Below are 16,607 nucleotides of genomic sequence, written 5' to 3' on the forward strand. Positions count from 1 at the left end.
CACTGTTGCGACAAAAGATATGAAACCCATAGTTTAATTTGCAAGACCATACACCAAACATGCTAAAGGGATGTCCACCTGGTTCCTCTCTATATATGATGTGATCCCGGGGGTTATTAGTGGAAAAGAGAGTATTGGGGTGTTTGACATTTTTTGGGATGCATTAGTCATTTAGTTTAGATTCGGGCTGCATTTTAAGCTATATTTTAATTTATTGATGGCTCTCGTTTTCATGAAAATATGGTTTTTTTAACATTTCTTAACTTATCTGTAAAAATATTAATCCAGAACTAACTGTCCTCCTGGAACACTAACCCAAACCCTAATCAAACCTTTAACCTAAACTCTAACCCCAACCCCAACCAAACATCTCAATTTTGCTATAAGTATTATAGTCCGCGAAATACTTCGCCATTTTATTTGTACGTAACTTTCGAGGGAGGGAGGGTAAAAAGTTACGTACACTTTGTAATGTAAGTGAAAATGGCGAAAATTATGGACGACCCCTAAGCTAAAGTCTTCAACAGAGGGAGTATGGTTTTCAAATAGAATACAAATGATTGTGCAACTTTCATTTGAAATACTCATTCCAGTTGTGGAAGATATCTTACTATTTCCAACAATAAATACTGTTTCATTTTGTAGTTATTATTTAGAGTGCTATGTTTCATTGTTATGTTATATACCCACACCCTAGTTGTTATGATCAGAGATATAAAATGAAAAGAAATTTTTTTAATCACTTCATAACCCCAAGGGATGTGTGAAGGGTTTAGAGATTTGAATACCACAATATAAGAATGTTAATTTTAGAAATGTATCTAAATGTCATGAAGCTAAAACTGATTGTTTTTCTTTCTTTTTCATTTTTATATAAATATGATACTAGGTGTTTGCTTTAAAAGAATTGTCATCTTGGCTTCATTTCAAACAACAAAGATGAAATCATGGACTCGGGTCATTCTAAATAAATTCAGGTGTTCAATTAATTAATTACACCCCCCTGTGGGTAAGCACCTCCAAACGAGGACTGAAATTGTGAAACCGCCAACCGAGGACACCAAGTTTCAGCTTGGACATACTGTGACATGGTACTATCCAATCGGAGACATACCTTATACCTACAAGAGAGGTCGCGATATGATTGTTCTCTAAATAGCCTTTTTACATTATTTTCATCATACTGCTTCCCTTAGGGACCGTGGACGTCCACGGTTGGAAGTGTATCCTTGGTTGAAGGTGTGTAAACTTAAGATTGGGCTCGTTTGAAGGCGCTTACAGGCTCACCCCCCACACGCACAGACCCCCTGTCTGTGTTTGCCTCCAAACGTGGACATTGTGTTTTGCTATCTCACCGAGGACGTGTGTATGATGTTTTCATCGCCTAACCGTGGACTAAAATGGCGGATTTTTTGTGTGTATAATACAAAACGGAATTTTAGCCATCACCCTGCGGACGGTAGTTTTTACACGTGTGGTCCTCGGTTTCAGGCAAATAGCGCTTTAAAGCATCTAGCATGCATTTGAGGTCTTTTGCAGCAGTTTGAGACCGAGGACAGTCCTCGGTTGGAAGTAGGTCCACAGTTTAGGGTGAAAAATCTTGTGTGTGTCCTCATTTGTCGGCAAACATGTACGCACAAGACAATAGGTACCACTGTGATTAGGTAAACTAATCATTTGATATTTATCCAATATGATATTCTAAAATTATAGCACACACAATTTGCCCACTCATAATATGAATACTGTTGACAATTGACAATAAATAATATTATAAATGCCATCGTCTGTTATGAGTGATAAAAAGCTCCTCTATAACTATAAACAAAGCTGTTTTGAAGCTTTTTGGACAAACTTTTAACAAGAATATTGATGTTTGTACCCATTCTTTGGTACATTACTTGCATGCCTGTACATTTTACAAATTTAAAGTACCGTACCAGTATTTAAAGTGTTTTTGTGTTTAGATCTTTTCAGGGGTGATGTACACCCCCTGGGCTTACAAAACCGTGTTACAGCATAACCTGAAGAATTGCACAGACATAATCCCAAATTATCCCTGGTGATCATGATCAATTGATAAATTCAGGATAGCAAGTACCTGAAGTGTATATTATGGCAGTTGATGTGTCTACAGTGTTCAAGATAAGCAAATATCTTTTGTTAGAAATCTCAAATTGTAAAAAGTTGTTAGACTGGTCCAACATTTGTGACACTTCAGACTACAATCAACACAGTAGCGTAGCATGTGTCATAATATGGGGGGAGGGACAAGTCATTTTTTTGGCAATTTTTCTATGGCATTTTCTAAATTTTACAATCGATAGGGGGGCATGTGCCCCCTGTGCCCCTATGACGCTACGCCACTGGATCAACAACATTTATTTGCATTGATGTTGTTGTCAGCACTCTGTCTATCTTGCCGACTTTCACGGTTAGGCCTACTATATTCAGCAGGCCCATAGTGATTGTTACAGACTTTTGGCGAGAGGGGTCAGCCCGGGGGTCAGCCTTATTTTGGCGAGAGGGGTCAGCATTATTTTGAGCACTGCACTATGTGACTCACCTTCAGGACAGTTGTAGAATTGTTGAGGTGCCTCCTCTCCAATTTTGCAGTCTGGCTCCTGCTGATTAATCCGCTGAAAATCCTTGTTGGAAGGTCTGCTGGTCTGCATCCTGGACTGACCTCTGCTACTGCTGTTCCGTCCAGATGCTGCCGGGAGAAGAAGAGCAGGGGACGACTGTACAGAATCGTTTGTATACTGCAATTCAACAAACTCGGCCATAAAAAGCCGAGGAGCTTCAACAGTTGGAGAAGAAGATGGATAACAGTTGGTACTAGAGGGATAGTAGAAGGGATATTGGATACTTTGCTACAAGGTCCCACCTGGCTGCAATTCATCAATCAATCATGTTGTATTACGTACATTATTATCCCAAATGCACCATCCATGCGCTATTCTTAACACATCTGTACCTTAAAGAAGACTATTGAATCTTCAATCCAGCACTGTGTGACCTTGCTACACCACATCTAAAACGTGCAAGGGTGTTTTTAAAGGCTTTTTTAGAGACAATATACCACTTGAAGCAGGTGATGTTGCGTGATGTCAAATGCTACATTCGTTGCAACATATCAAGCCAAACTGCTGTCGATGTCGGCTACAATTTTGTATAGATGCGAAGACGAGGAACATATCATCGGAATATCAGTGTTGACGTTTATCTAACACGCATTGTATACGCAGCTTTACACTATATACTAACATCACATGCCAAGCTGAGCTCACTTGCTGTGCACTGCTGCTCCTATCTCTCACGCAATCATCAATTTACCTTTAAAAAGCGTTTCTAGCTAATCTTTTGTATCACAAATCTACAAAGTAAAATATTTATTATCCATAATGCATTACATATAACTATATATTTGATATTTAACAATTCAAATCAGCACAAAAATGATTATAATTATTAGAATTATGTAATAGTTACTCAGATTGCATTAAAATAGTAACCAAATTACATATTAAAAACACTGGCATAAAGCGTTTTACGATACGAAGTGGTATGCATGTGTGTTGCCGTTCTACCAGGCTGGCGGCTCACGCATGCTGTTGATGTCGCGTGCGTTATTATTACACAACTCGTTTACTGTATGTCAGATATACACGCTTCACTTAGTCTGACTTCTTTAATAGCATTGATGCAATTTTACAATTATAATAATTTTCTGGCACTATTCTGTGTCATCAATGTAAAAAGGTATCACACGAGTAAAAACGGCTGCCTTTTTAATACCACTATCTTCAGTAGATAGCAAAACTAAAAAAAAGCATATACAATCATGCACATAGCAATGCTGCTACATGTATCTTCAGTAGATAGCACAAAATTATTAATGTTTATCTACTGAGGAAACCAGCAATGTTATTATCTGTAAATGATGCTCAGTAGATAGCAAATCTGATATACCAACTGACATGACATAAGGCAGTGCCACTACACTAGCCTAATGCCACAAACTGAAGCACGACTACCATGAACACAGAAATGCTGCTATCTTCAGTAGATAGCACAACGACATAAATTGAAGAAAGCAACATAATCGGACTACTATCATGAAACAGAAATGCTGATATCTTTAGTAGATAGCACAACGACATAAATTGAAGAAAGCAACACAATCGGACTACTATCATGAAACAGAAATGCTGTTATCTTCAGTAGATAACACAACGACATAAACTGAAGAAAGTAGCACTATCAGACTACTATCATGAAACAGAAATGCTGCTATCTTCAGTAGATAGCACAACGACATAAACTGAAGAAAGCAACACAATCAGACTACTATCATGAAACAGAAATGCTGCTATCTTTAGTAGATAGCAAACTGCTATCAACTAAAGAAAACAGGACTACTAACTAATATATAATTTCATCTAAATGAAGCATCAAACTTTTGGCCATATGATTGACCATAAAAATTTATTAAAAAAAGGAAGCCAAAGCTGGGTAGTGTTTTTTATTAAGACACCTATAGAATATTTTGATGTTGTCCTTATCTTGTATTTAAAGGAAGGTGACCCAATATATTTGGAAAATCTAATTCTTTATAACTTAAATAAAATTTCGTCCCTTTCAAGCAATCATGCAAAAGAAACACGTAAATGTTTCTTGTAAATGTGACTAATTCCTTATGGAATTACTGACATTTATACAGCGTGATACTGGTAGTCTACAATGTTTTTATTAATGATATTCATCATGATCATGTAATATATTGGTATCAAATGAAAGACCAAATATTTCTTATTGACATAATTAGGAGTTCTAAATCTGTGTATTTCCGAAGACATCATCAAAAAACTGTCGAATTAGTCTGAAAGTTTTTTGATGATACGAGGGCCGGTCAAAAAGTTCGTAGAACTCGGTATATTACTTTGTCGCACGGTATTGAATTTGGTCTCATTTGAAAGCTTGTTCCTTCAAAACATGACTGCAATGATATTATATCTTTGCATCACTGTATATGGGCAGGACACTCTTCAGAGGAAGCCTACCTCCATGAATTCACAGGTACTACCAGAAGTGAATACAGGGTCATCATGGAAATTTCTCCCGACGGTGGTGAAAACTCAAATAAACTTTAACAATGTACAGTTGTTGTAAATGGCAACGAAGTCCTTGGTATTCAACAGCAACGAAATGGCTCTTAAAGTTCAAGAATGGAATAAACGTCCTTGAAGATCATCCAAGGTCCAAAAGACTTGCTGCCGTCACCACTAATGATATGCGCGCTGGTACAGTGGCATTGATAATGAATAAAGAGCCAAATAAGAAAGATGAGATAGCCACAAAAGATGACAACTCTGATGAATGTGTTTTCAATATTAATCCATTAACATTTGGGTATCCCAGGGTGTATTCTAGATGGGGTCCCAGAATCTTCATGTACAAAATTGATACCAGTTGACATATTAAGGTCCACACCTTCTAGAATGAGGACCAAGGCAAGTTTAATCTATATGTGGCTAAAGGTGATAAGGCATACATTAATCAATGGAATTATGAGTGAATTTAGTGGAAGCACCTGGATCTCACATCCCTAAGAAGATCATCACTCGGTCACCGCAGTGCAAGGTCTTCATCGCTGTTTCTGAGATCCAGGGATAGTCTTGATGACAGATCATTTGCCAAATGAAAGTACAATTATAAGCATATATCATACAATTTTTTATAGCAAAATTGAGGCAAGCCATGGTGTGAAGAAGGTTGATGGTAGGAATGTGGCTGTTCTCGGATTGTGTCCTGTACGCTATTCTTAGTTTGTCAAGCTGCCATTCACGATAGAGGGGTCAGTTAATTAAACTAACCATATTGTGGTTCAGGCATGGCCTTCAGTTAGTGAAACCTATTTTAGAATTTTAAGTCCTACCCTCATAATACCAGGTTTGCTGGTGATCAATGCTGGTGAGCCTTCACTGAAGAGTGGCTCAAGGAGCTATCGGAAGACTTCCATTTTGTTGACATAGAAGGTTTCAAGAAAAATTGCGACGGGTACATTAAGGTATGTATTGACCATGCTCAAGGGAGAGATAGAAATAAATTGGCTTGTACTCTTTCAAGTACCTTGTTCTACGAACTTATTGACCGCCCCTCGTATCTTCGGAAATACGATTTGGAATGCCTAGTTTTAATATGTTAAAAAGAAAAATAGGAGCTTTCACCTGATACCAAAATCTGCATTTGATGGGGTAAAATGCTATCTACTACTGAAGATAGCAATACTGTTACATCTATTGCTGGTATAAACATTGCTGTCTACTGAAGATAGCAATACTGCTATATCTTCTGCATCACGTTGGTATATCTACTCAAAATATCAATACATCTATAATCTACTGACGATAGTTATGTCGCTATCTTCTGAAAAAGGAACTTCACCGCTGCTATAGCGGTCTTTAATATAGTGGTAGTAACCAAAAATGACCCATTTGTTGTAAGTCAAATTTGACAAAACAAACGACACATCGATTCTAGGGGCTATTTTAGTGCAACGTACTTAGATTATTTCTATGCCATTCAACATAAATTTCAATGCATTGGCCAGGGGAACATGATGTAGGCTGCATGCATGGATCCTGATGTGGAGCAAACAACAATCGTAAGTCTGAGCTGATGAAACTTTCCTAAACTTGATTTGTACTCTCCAAATGATAACCATGATAACGAAATAGAATAAATTTAAAAAAAAGTCTTCATATTTCTGATCACATATATGGACACACAAAATTTCACTATGCTAGAGCATAACAATTTTCTACGGCTTTCATCAATATAATGCATTCAATGATGGAAAGGGGAGGTGCAAAGTACAATTACCAATATCAATCTATTAAAGAAAGGGGAACTGAAATAATAATATAATAATTATTAATAACATTATTATTATTATTATTATTATTATTAATATTATTATTATTATTATTATTATTATTATTATTATTATTATTATTATTATTATTATTATTATTTATTATTATTATTATTATTATTATTGTTATTATTATTATTATTATTATTATTGCTATTTTAAGTATACTGAAGATAATGAAATGAAAAAACCTGTATTATCAACTGAAGATAGCAATACAGCTACATCTACTGCCAATACTACATCTACAACCGATATCAACATTGCTATCTACTGAAGATAGCAATACTGCTAGATCTATTGCTGACATCAACATTGCTATCTACTGAAGATAGCAATACTGCTACATGTACAGCCGATATCAACATTGCTATCTACTGAAGATAGCAATACTGCTACATCTACTGCTGACATCAACATTGCTATCTACTGAAGATAGCAACATTGCTATCTACTGAAGATAGCAATACATCTACTGCAGATATAAACATTGCTATCTACTGAAGATAGCAATACATCTGCTGTAGATATAAACATTACTATCTACTGAAGATAGCAATACATCTGCTGTAGATATATACATTGCTATCTACTGAAGATAGCAATACTGCTACATCTACTGCAGAAAGCAACATTGCTATCTACTGAAGATAGCAACATTGCTATCTACTGAAGATAGCAATACATCTACTGCTGATATAAACACTGCTATCTACTGAAGATAGCAATACATCTGCTGTAGATATAAACATTGCTATCTACTGAAGATAGCAATACATCTGCTGTAGATATAAACATTGCTATCTACTGAAGATAGCAATACATCTGCTGTAGATATAAACATTGCTATCTACTGAAGATAGCAATACATCTGCTGTAGATATATACATTGCTATCTACTGAAGATAGCAATACTGCTACATCTACTGCAGAAAGCAACATTGCTATCTACTGAAGATAGCAACATTGCTATTTACTGAAGATAGCAATACATCTACTGCTGATATAAACATTGCTATCTACTGAAGATAGCAATACATCTGCTGTAGATATAAACATTGCTATCTACTGAAGATAGCAATACTGCTACATCTTCTGCAGATAGCAACATTGCTATCTACTGAAGACAGCAATACTGCTACATCTTCTGCAGATAGCAACATTGCTATCTACTGAAGACAGCAATACATCTACTGCAGATATAAACATTGATATCTACTGAAGATAGCAATACTGATACATCTACTGCCGATATCAGCATTGCTATCTACCGAAGATAGCATTACAGCTACATCTATTGCCGATACTGCACCTACAGCCGATATCAGCATTGCTATCTACTGAAGATAGCAATATTGCTACATCTACTGCCGATATCAACATTGCTATCTACTGAAAATAGCAACATTGCTATCTACTGAAGATAGCAACATTGCTATTTACTGAAGATAGCAATACATCTACTGCAGATATAAACATTGCTATCTACTGAAGATAGCAATACTGCTACATCTACTGCCGATATCAACATTGCTATCTACTGAAGATAGCAATACTGCTAGATCTATTGCTGGTATAAACATTGCTATCTACTCAAGATAGCAATACTGCTACATCTACTACGGATATCAACATTGCAACATCAAATAATACTGGAGGGGGGAAACGTGCAATTTTGAATGATTCCTTACAATTGCAGTCATAAAATTCAGACTTGGCACAGGTCTAAGCATTCAAAATTTGGAGTTTAAGCCATGAATATGCTCATAAATTTAGTTTTTATTTTAATTTTGATTATTAAGTTATAAAAGATATTTTAAAATGTATTTTCCAAAATTTTGAATGCATAACCATAACCTGAAATTAGTCTTAGTATAAGTCTTTGGGCTTGATTGTCACAGCCTAAAAACACCCAAAAAATGCATATTTTTGGTCCTTATTTCCAAAAATTGACCAAATATTAAAATTTTACTTTTACTGTCAGTTAAAACTAACTAAAAGGATTACGATTTAGCTTTGTTTCATTTGTCAAAACAGGATTTTTTTTTAATCCCGAAAAATTAGTCTTTCTAGAATATAATATAGAATAGATAGTACGTATGTCAATGCACGGTAACCATTCTGATGTGAACTTAGGCTTCAGCAGTCCAAGTCTATTGTATAAAATCCATTAAATAAATTTGAACCCACAGTGTAGGCCTACATTGGTATCTTGAGATCTGCAACATTCTTGAGCTATAAAAGTATAAGCAAATAAGGTCAAAGCAGGGTGGTCAGTTTTAGAAGCCCATGGCAGGGGTTGAGGGGCTGAGCCCTGAAGCTCCTGGGTTTTAGCGTAAATTAGGTATAGTATCAAAAATCAAGGGCAAATGTTACAGCTTGTTTTGTGGGGAATAGAAGCCACTGGGGGGAAATGGGCTGCAAATACCACGCCTGTATACTACATGTATAGGCCTACTATACAATATAACAATGGCATTAATTAGAGGGCTTCATATTCCATATTATACTTGACTGGACTCTACTCTACTCTACTATACTATACTGAAAATAATAAAGAGTAAACACCAGATTTCTTTGGTTTGTTTATCTCGCCATTACCATCTCCTGCATAATAGTTTGTGCATAAAGATGGCACTTATAACAACATGTCTTTAATATTCAATAAACATGTGATTCACTATTCACAAAATCAGTTTTTACAAAACATACATACATTAAAACATACATTTGATCATGAAAACATTCTGGATCAAAAGGTGCTATTTAATAGGCTATTCCAACTAAAATTCATAACCCACTGTGGAAGGCATGGCCTTAATCTTCCACACAGGGAGTGTGAATTTAAAATAGATTACCTGTATGGGCGACTCCATTTGAAATCGACACCATCTGTGTAATAGATAGGTAATTTCTTCCATGGGGATGTATAGATTTCACCTGCAATAGCCAGATACATCTTTGGTACAATTGTACAACTGTTTACAGTGAAAGATAAATGAACACAAACATAGACATTTCATGGTTTCTTATATCCATAAGATAAATCAAATAAAAGCTATTCACCAATAGCCTAGTCCCATATACATTTTGCATGAGTCAGATAAAAATTGATTGAGGCTAAATCAGTCTATATTATGAAGCAAGCAAAAAGAGCAGAGGATATCAACTAAATCTAATTTGAACTTTTTCTACTAAATTAATTTACACATTGTATAAACAATATTGGTTTAAGCCATTTTCAAAAAGGATACTAAATAGAGTCAAGACTTTATATAGCCATGTGCATACGTTGGGAAAATCTGCTATATTTGATTGCAAAGCCATAGTCAGGGAGAAGCAAGCCCCAAATAAACTTTGAAAATCGGCCCTCTTTTGAAGGGAAATTTCACAAAAGGTCTGCTTTTTTTGGGGAAAGTTGAAATTAGCCCTTTTTTGAAGGAAAAATTCACAAAATGTCCCCTTTTTAGCTCCTCGCACCCCAGCCCCAAATAAATCCTGTCTACAGGCTGTGTAATGCTATCGGTACCCAAGTATAGAGCCACAATTTCTCCGCGATACGGAAAAACAGAAAAATTCAAGGAATTCTGGGTTTGCTCACAGAAAATTGAAAATGCCACAAAGTAGTGAAAAACTGTGTGAAATAAAATGTCTAACTTTTGTGTTGATTTGCAAAATAAAACAAAGAAAAATGATTATTTAGCAGTAATCAACCAAAAACGACCCATTCTAGCATTAATTCTAGGCCTACGATGCAAGATTCTGGCCATACTACAGTAAAAGGTAAGACAAAATACACTTTTAAAACATGTTTGTTTTAACTTTTCAGCGCTTTATAGTGGAAAACTAAAAATTACGGAAATCGTCCAATTTGTAATACAGATTTTAAATTTTGTAACACAGAGAAATCATGGCTTTACCCAAGCATTGTACCGCTGGCATTTTTGGACAAATAACTATAACTACAGTGGAATGATTATTTGCATCTTTGAGAATGAAAATGTTTGCATGTGGAAAACACTTATATTATTAGCACAATGAACCTAAACAATACATTAAATGCAAGTTTCAAACAAGAACACACTGGAAATTTAACATGACGAAATAATATGTGACATGATTAGATCCAATCAGACCAAAGTCGATAATAACGAAATTGGCAAAAATATAGGCAAAAGTAAGGAGTAAAAAACAATAAAACGTAAAACAATCAAATAAAACATGAAAAGTTCATAAATTTGCAACCAAGTATGCCAGAGACTTGGTTAGGATTGATAGTAAAATAAAAACACTGCATTCTGTGATGTTATGTATTTGTAGATATTGAATTTATACATTGGAAACAGACTGATTCAAACACACCCACCTAGAGAAGATATCTTACCCAGAATCCTTTGCAACATGATACATCACCCCATTTCATCAAATGGCAACCCCATTACATTGTACAGGTTCCCTTTGTATTCATGTTGAGAAAAGACTGGCTAAACATGGGTCAATAGTCAAGAAATAAACATATTTTACAAGTTATAGATGTACTCCGTTCAATGAGGTAATTTTTGACACTATCATCCCATGTAAAACTTAACAGAAAATCAATACAGAAAATTGAAATGGGAGAAATGCATTATGGGATATCTTCTCTGACACTTGCCTCCCATGTAAAAACAAAGTATGTGCTATATGTGACACGATCTGGACCATGGGGGCCCAAGGCGGCAAATTTGAAACTGAGATAATGGTAAAAATATGGAGTAAAAAACAACAAAATACATAAGAAAATAGACATCAAAAAACGTCATAACTTTAGAACCAAGTATGCTAGACCTTTGGCGTTTTCAGGAAATGATATAGCCTATTGTATGTATAATGTAATAATTACAGTAACTCAATTTTCAAAATGCCTCCTTTGGCCCCCATGGACCAGATCGTGTCATATATTATTTACTTACAAATACATAATTTTTACATGGGAAAGATGAAGGCAATGGGTTATTCCAGTGGAAATCCATACACCACCTGTGGAAGATTTAAGAAAAGTCTTCCACAGAGGGAGTGTGTTGTAAAGGAATTGGCTAGGGTTAATAAGCCCAATCGCCATTCTAACTTCCGGTTTTTGAGAGCAGTTTTAGGACACTTTGACCTCTGACATATCGGGAAAATTGACGTAATTATTATTAATTTTCTTATTATTGTCACAATTTTGATCATTAAAAATACCAAATAATTAATTTATAAAATACTAATATTTTTTATATTTGTTTTAAATATTGTAAAACATTTTAGATTATATTTTGTACGTACAAAAACCCAATATTTCTGAATTTTCTGTAAGGTCAAAGGACAAAGTGTCCTAAAACTGCAAAAACTGTCCTACAATGCATTGCAATCTTCCAATGCCGATTGGGCTTATTATTCAGAAACCCATACTCCCTCTGTATTATCCCTTTACCTATATCTTCCACAACTCCAGTGAGTATTTTAAATTAAAGTTACAATAATTGCCCATTCTATTTGAAACTCATTCTCCTTCTTCGGGAGACTTTAGCTAAATCTTCCACAGAGAGAGTGTGGATTTAAAATAGAATATCCCAATTGAAAGGCATGAAGCACAGACCCAAGAGTGTATAAAATAGAACATGCATAGAAAGTAAAGGTTCACATTTGATTGAGAAACATGTCATACTTGATGTGTGATTGTGAAGTTACATGACAACGCATATATTAACATGAAACTTGAGGTGTGCGATTCCCTATACACTCATAGCATGGTAATTAACTGCGCCTGCTTGCTTGCCTCATCTATGTAACATAAGAATGTGGATAACATTTTCTTTCAGACAACATAACAAGAATAATAAACATTTTGTTCATTTTAAATTAATCTGGGTTTCTTTTTTTTTCAAAATAAGAAAATAAACAACAAATATAGCCCAACTGTACAGCACAATATTTCAGATTTTCTAATGTTTTTTTTTTTTCACGTTTTGTAAGGTAACTGTAGGTAATATCAAGTGGAGGCACTTTGTTCAGGGGGGGGGGGTCAAGAAACTTATAGGGTGCAGGTATTGCCCAAATTTGCCTAAAACATTGGCAGATTGGGCCTAAAGAGTTGGAATGTTTCAAATTTCGTATTTTGACTGAGGAAAGTGGGGGGGGGGGGGAAAAGCCCAAGATAAAAGAATGCCTCCCATGCCCCCCTTGGAGCCGCCACTGAAAGTACCAATAAACCATACACATGTAATCCCATCTTTCGCTTTAAAACAGTGTTTTGGATTGGAATAACCCACAAGAAATTACACTGCAAAAAATTACCAAATCCTAGGTATGAAAAATTAATACCATGAAAATAGCACGCTGCACAGCGAAAAATAATTATAAAACCAAATTGATTTATGTGATAGATTTCAACCGGATCTTTCAAACCTCATGTTTTACATGAAACATTACGTTACAAATTAATTAGAATATCCAGTATTATATCATGCTATACATTAATGTATTTGACATGGTGGGGGTGCTTATTAAAAGAATGAAATGCACATCGAAATTTGAAATTTACACACGTAATCATCACAGTGTAGTCTGAAGTCAAAATTGTCATATAGTTAGATTTTTCTTTTTACACATTTTATAACAGATTTTGTCATTTATTGTGCATGTGTTCTGTTTACTAAAATGTGATAATAACTGTCTCATTGATAATTAAAATAAATAAAGGTTCAATTTTTTTTGTAGACTGCTCTTGATTGAGGGAAATTTCAAGGAAAAATCATGCGCTTACTCATTCACTCATTATTATTAAAGCCACTGTCAGTTTTCTTTTAGGCTAAATCTTTCATTATTTTAGTCAAAACTGATTGTCTTAAAACCTTGAAGAAAAATCTATATTTTTATCAACTGGTTCAAAATAAATTTGCATTATGCCCCGCACTCCTGGAGTTTGCTACATGTTTACTAAGTGTTTCATATTTAAATTAAAGGAGTATTTAGTGATCCTAGCATCCTCTTTTTATGACATTTTTAAATAGATATCCACGAAAAAAGCTTATTCCTAAATTTCTGTTGATATCAATCTTGCGTTTGCGAGTTATGCATGATTATGTGTATTACACTGCTGCATCTAGGCCACTGTTGTAATTTCGTTCTGGTATACCAGAACAAAATTCAAATTTAATGATATATTTGCTAAATGAATTAATCTGCAAGAAATATTTGGTACATAAACATTATTTAGCCAGAGGTTTCCAGTGGTATAAAAATCTCAACTTTTTTGAGAAAAGTGGGAGGATGAGGCTGTGGATCACAAAATGCCCTTTTAAACTATCACATGTGTTGATAAGATGTTACTAAATGTTTATAATTGATTCAGGCGGTCATTGGGCAAAGCCCACCACTAATTGTATCAAAATAATGATTGGTAGTAAATATTGAATAACAAAAACTGACTTCATCACTTTTCAAAATCTTTGACAGAAACCATATAAATCAACTTCCACTGACTGTATACTGACATCTATAATTAATGCTTTGCATGCTAGCCCAGAGGATGATTTAAGGAAGCCTCATCATGCACTGTAAAAGTGTTATCACTAGAGTTTCAATTGCCACTTTACTTTTCAAATCCCATTGAACTCTGTGCAAAAGATGTTGTTTTAGAATTGCCCGTGTGTCATTATTACTTGGTCGATTTCAGATCTAAAGTGATGTATGCATGAAGGATAATTCACACCTTCCGTAGATAACATAAAATGTGAAATCGACCAACCTTTGGAAGGTGTTTTTATTGTAAATATATCTGTCCAAAATCAAATTTAACCATGCACGTGTGTATGCAGTGGGCGGGCAGTGGTGTCATGTTCACTCACACAGCTGTGCTAACCGCAAGACTTGCTGGGAAGTGCTTAAATCATCCTCTGATGCTAGCCATAGGCTTCAACATAAAAAGTCCCAAGTTTTGAGATATTTTCTCAAAATATCAAGAGTTATCTTAACCTCTGAACCAATATTAGGCTTTTTTTGTACTAATTTTAATGCATTTTTCATGCTGACTCCAAATATGTCATGAACATTTACAATTCTGAAATTTTTGAATATAAAAAACAAATTTGAAACTTGTCGTCTACAGTCGACTCCCACAAGGAGAGGGTTCATCAACATGAAATGTGCGGGCTAGATGAGAACAAAATCATAATACACAGTGTAATTAAATCAAAATCATAAATTTATATATGCATGTAGACTGTAGACACACCATTCATGTTTTAAATATCTGTTTTTAATGTTTATGCAGGTCCTTGTTAACACAAAAAGTGATACGCACATTCAACAAAACATGTTCAAATTAAGTCAGTGAAACTTTTACTTATATGTGACTTGTCTCATATAATGTAATCTACATGTCATATTTGGCAAACCTTATTTATTTGGATACACATGTACCCCAGTGCAATGCTTTAAAGGTCTTACTCAGTGGATTTGCTCATTTGGAAAATTGTAAAAATAATCAAAATGTGTTTTTTTTTTTGCAAGTTAATTCATAGCAAAGATGTGCTAACATACATGTAGTCTGCTAGTGGTAGAGCCAAAAGCTGTGTACATTTGTACACATATTTAAGACAAAATACTACATTTTACATGGAAATATAAAATCTCTATTAAGTAGAGAAATTAACTACATGTACATGTACCGTATTCATTCCATTAACCGCCCATGCTCCAATAAGTGCCCACCCAGTAACTTTACAACAAGCAAACTGTTGTTTGCTTGTAAACATCAGTTTATTAACTGCCCATGAAAATATGAATCATGGTCTGAAATATTGATGATGATCGATGAATATTTTGGGCCCTTTTTACATCTTGTTGGCATAACAATGTAAACTAGAATTATGCGGTTCGTAATTAAGGTGGCCCCCACATAACTATACACCACATGAGGCCACCAAATACTATCACAATACCAAGTTTGAAGTTGATCGGTGATTGAGTTTAAGGTGGAGAGTGGATTAATGGAAATGAAGGCAAAATATGCAAATGAGCTCATTAATATTCATAAATATGCAAATAAAATGACACAAAACTATTCAGCACATCAGGCCACCATATCCTATCACCGTACCAAGTTTGAAGGTGATCGGTGATTGCATTAAAGCTGCAGAGTGGATTAATGACAATGTAGGCCAAATATGCAAATAAACTCATTAATATTCATAAATATGCAAATAACATGACACAAAGTATACAGCACATGAGGCTACCATAGACTATCACCGTAGCAAGTTTGAAGTTGATCGGTGGTTGTGTTTAAGCTGCAGAGTAGATTAATGACAATGTAGGCAAAATATGCTAATGAGCTCATTAATATTCATAAATATGCAAATAATGCGACACAAAACTATACAGCACATGAGGCCACCATATCCTATCCCTGTACCAAGTTTGAAGTTGATCGGCCATGGCGTTTGAGCTGCAGAGTGGATTAATGAATTTGCTTCCGTCCGGACAAACAAAGATACAAAGAAAGAAACAAACAATCAGGCAAGGGAACAAACAACCATCTGGATGATAACATAAGCCCCACATATATGTGGGGGCCAAAAATAAGCGTCCACCCAAAATGATTTCGTTAAGCGCCCTGGGTGGTTACTGGAACGAATACGGTACTTGA

The 16,607-nt window shown here is 35.0% G+C and overlaps 1 protein-coding gene across 2 annotated transcripts in view; it reads right to left on the minus strand.

Annotated features, from left to right (window-relative positions):
• Positions 1–3,312, minus strand: part of LOC140137890 (stomatin-4-like) — a 275,871-nt gene extending 272,559 nt beyond the window's left edge. For both annotated transcript variants that reach the window (XM_072159693.1, XM_072159694.1), the window contains exon 1: positions 2,567–3,312. In XM_072159693.1, coding sequence (XP_072015794.1) covers positions 2,567–2,786 — 220 coding nt within the window. In that variant the 5' untranslated portion in view covers positions 2,787–3,312. The remainder of the gene's footprint in view (positions 1–2,566) is intronic.
• Between the last annotated feature and the right edge of the window lie 13,295 nt (positions 3,313–16,607).

This window comes from Amphiura filiformis, chromosome 17 (genome assembly GCF_039555335.1).
Source record: "Amphiura filiformis chromosome 17, Afil_fr2py, whole genome shotgun sequence".
In the NCBI taxonomy this organism is placed as follows: domain Eukaryota; kingdom Metazoa; phylum Echinodermata; class Ophiuroidea; order Amphilepidida; family Amphiuridae; genus Amphiura; species Amphiura filiformis.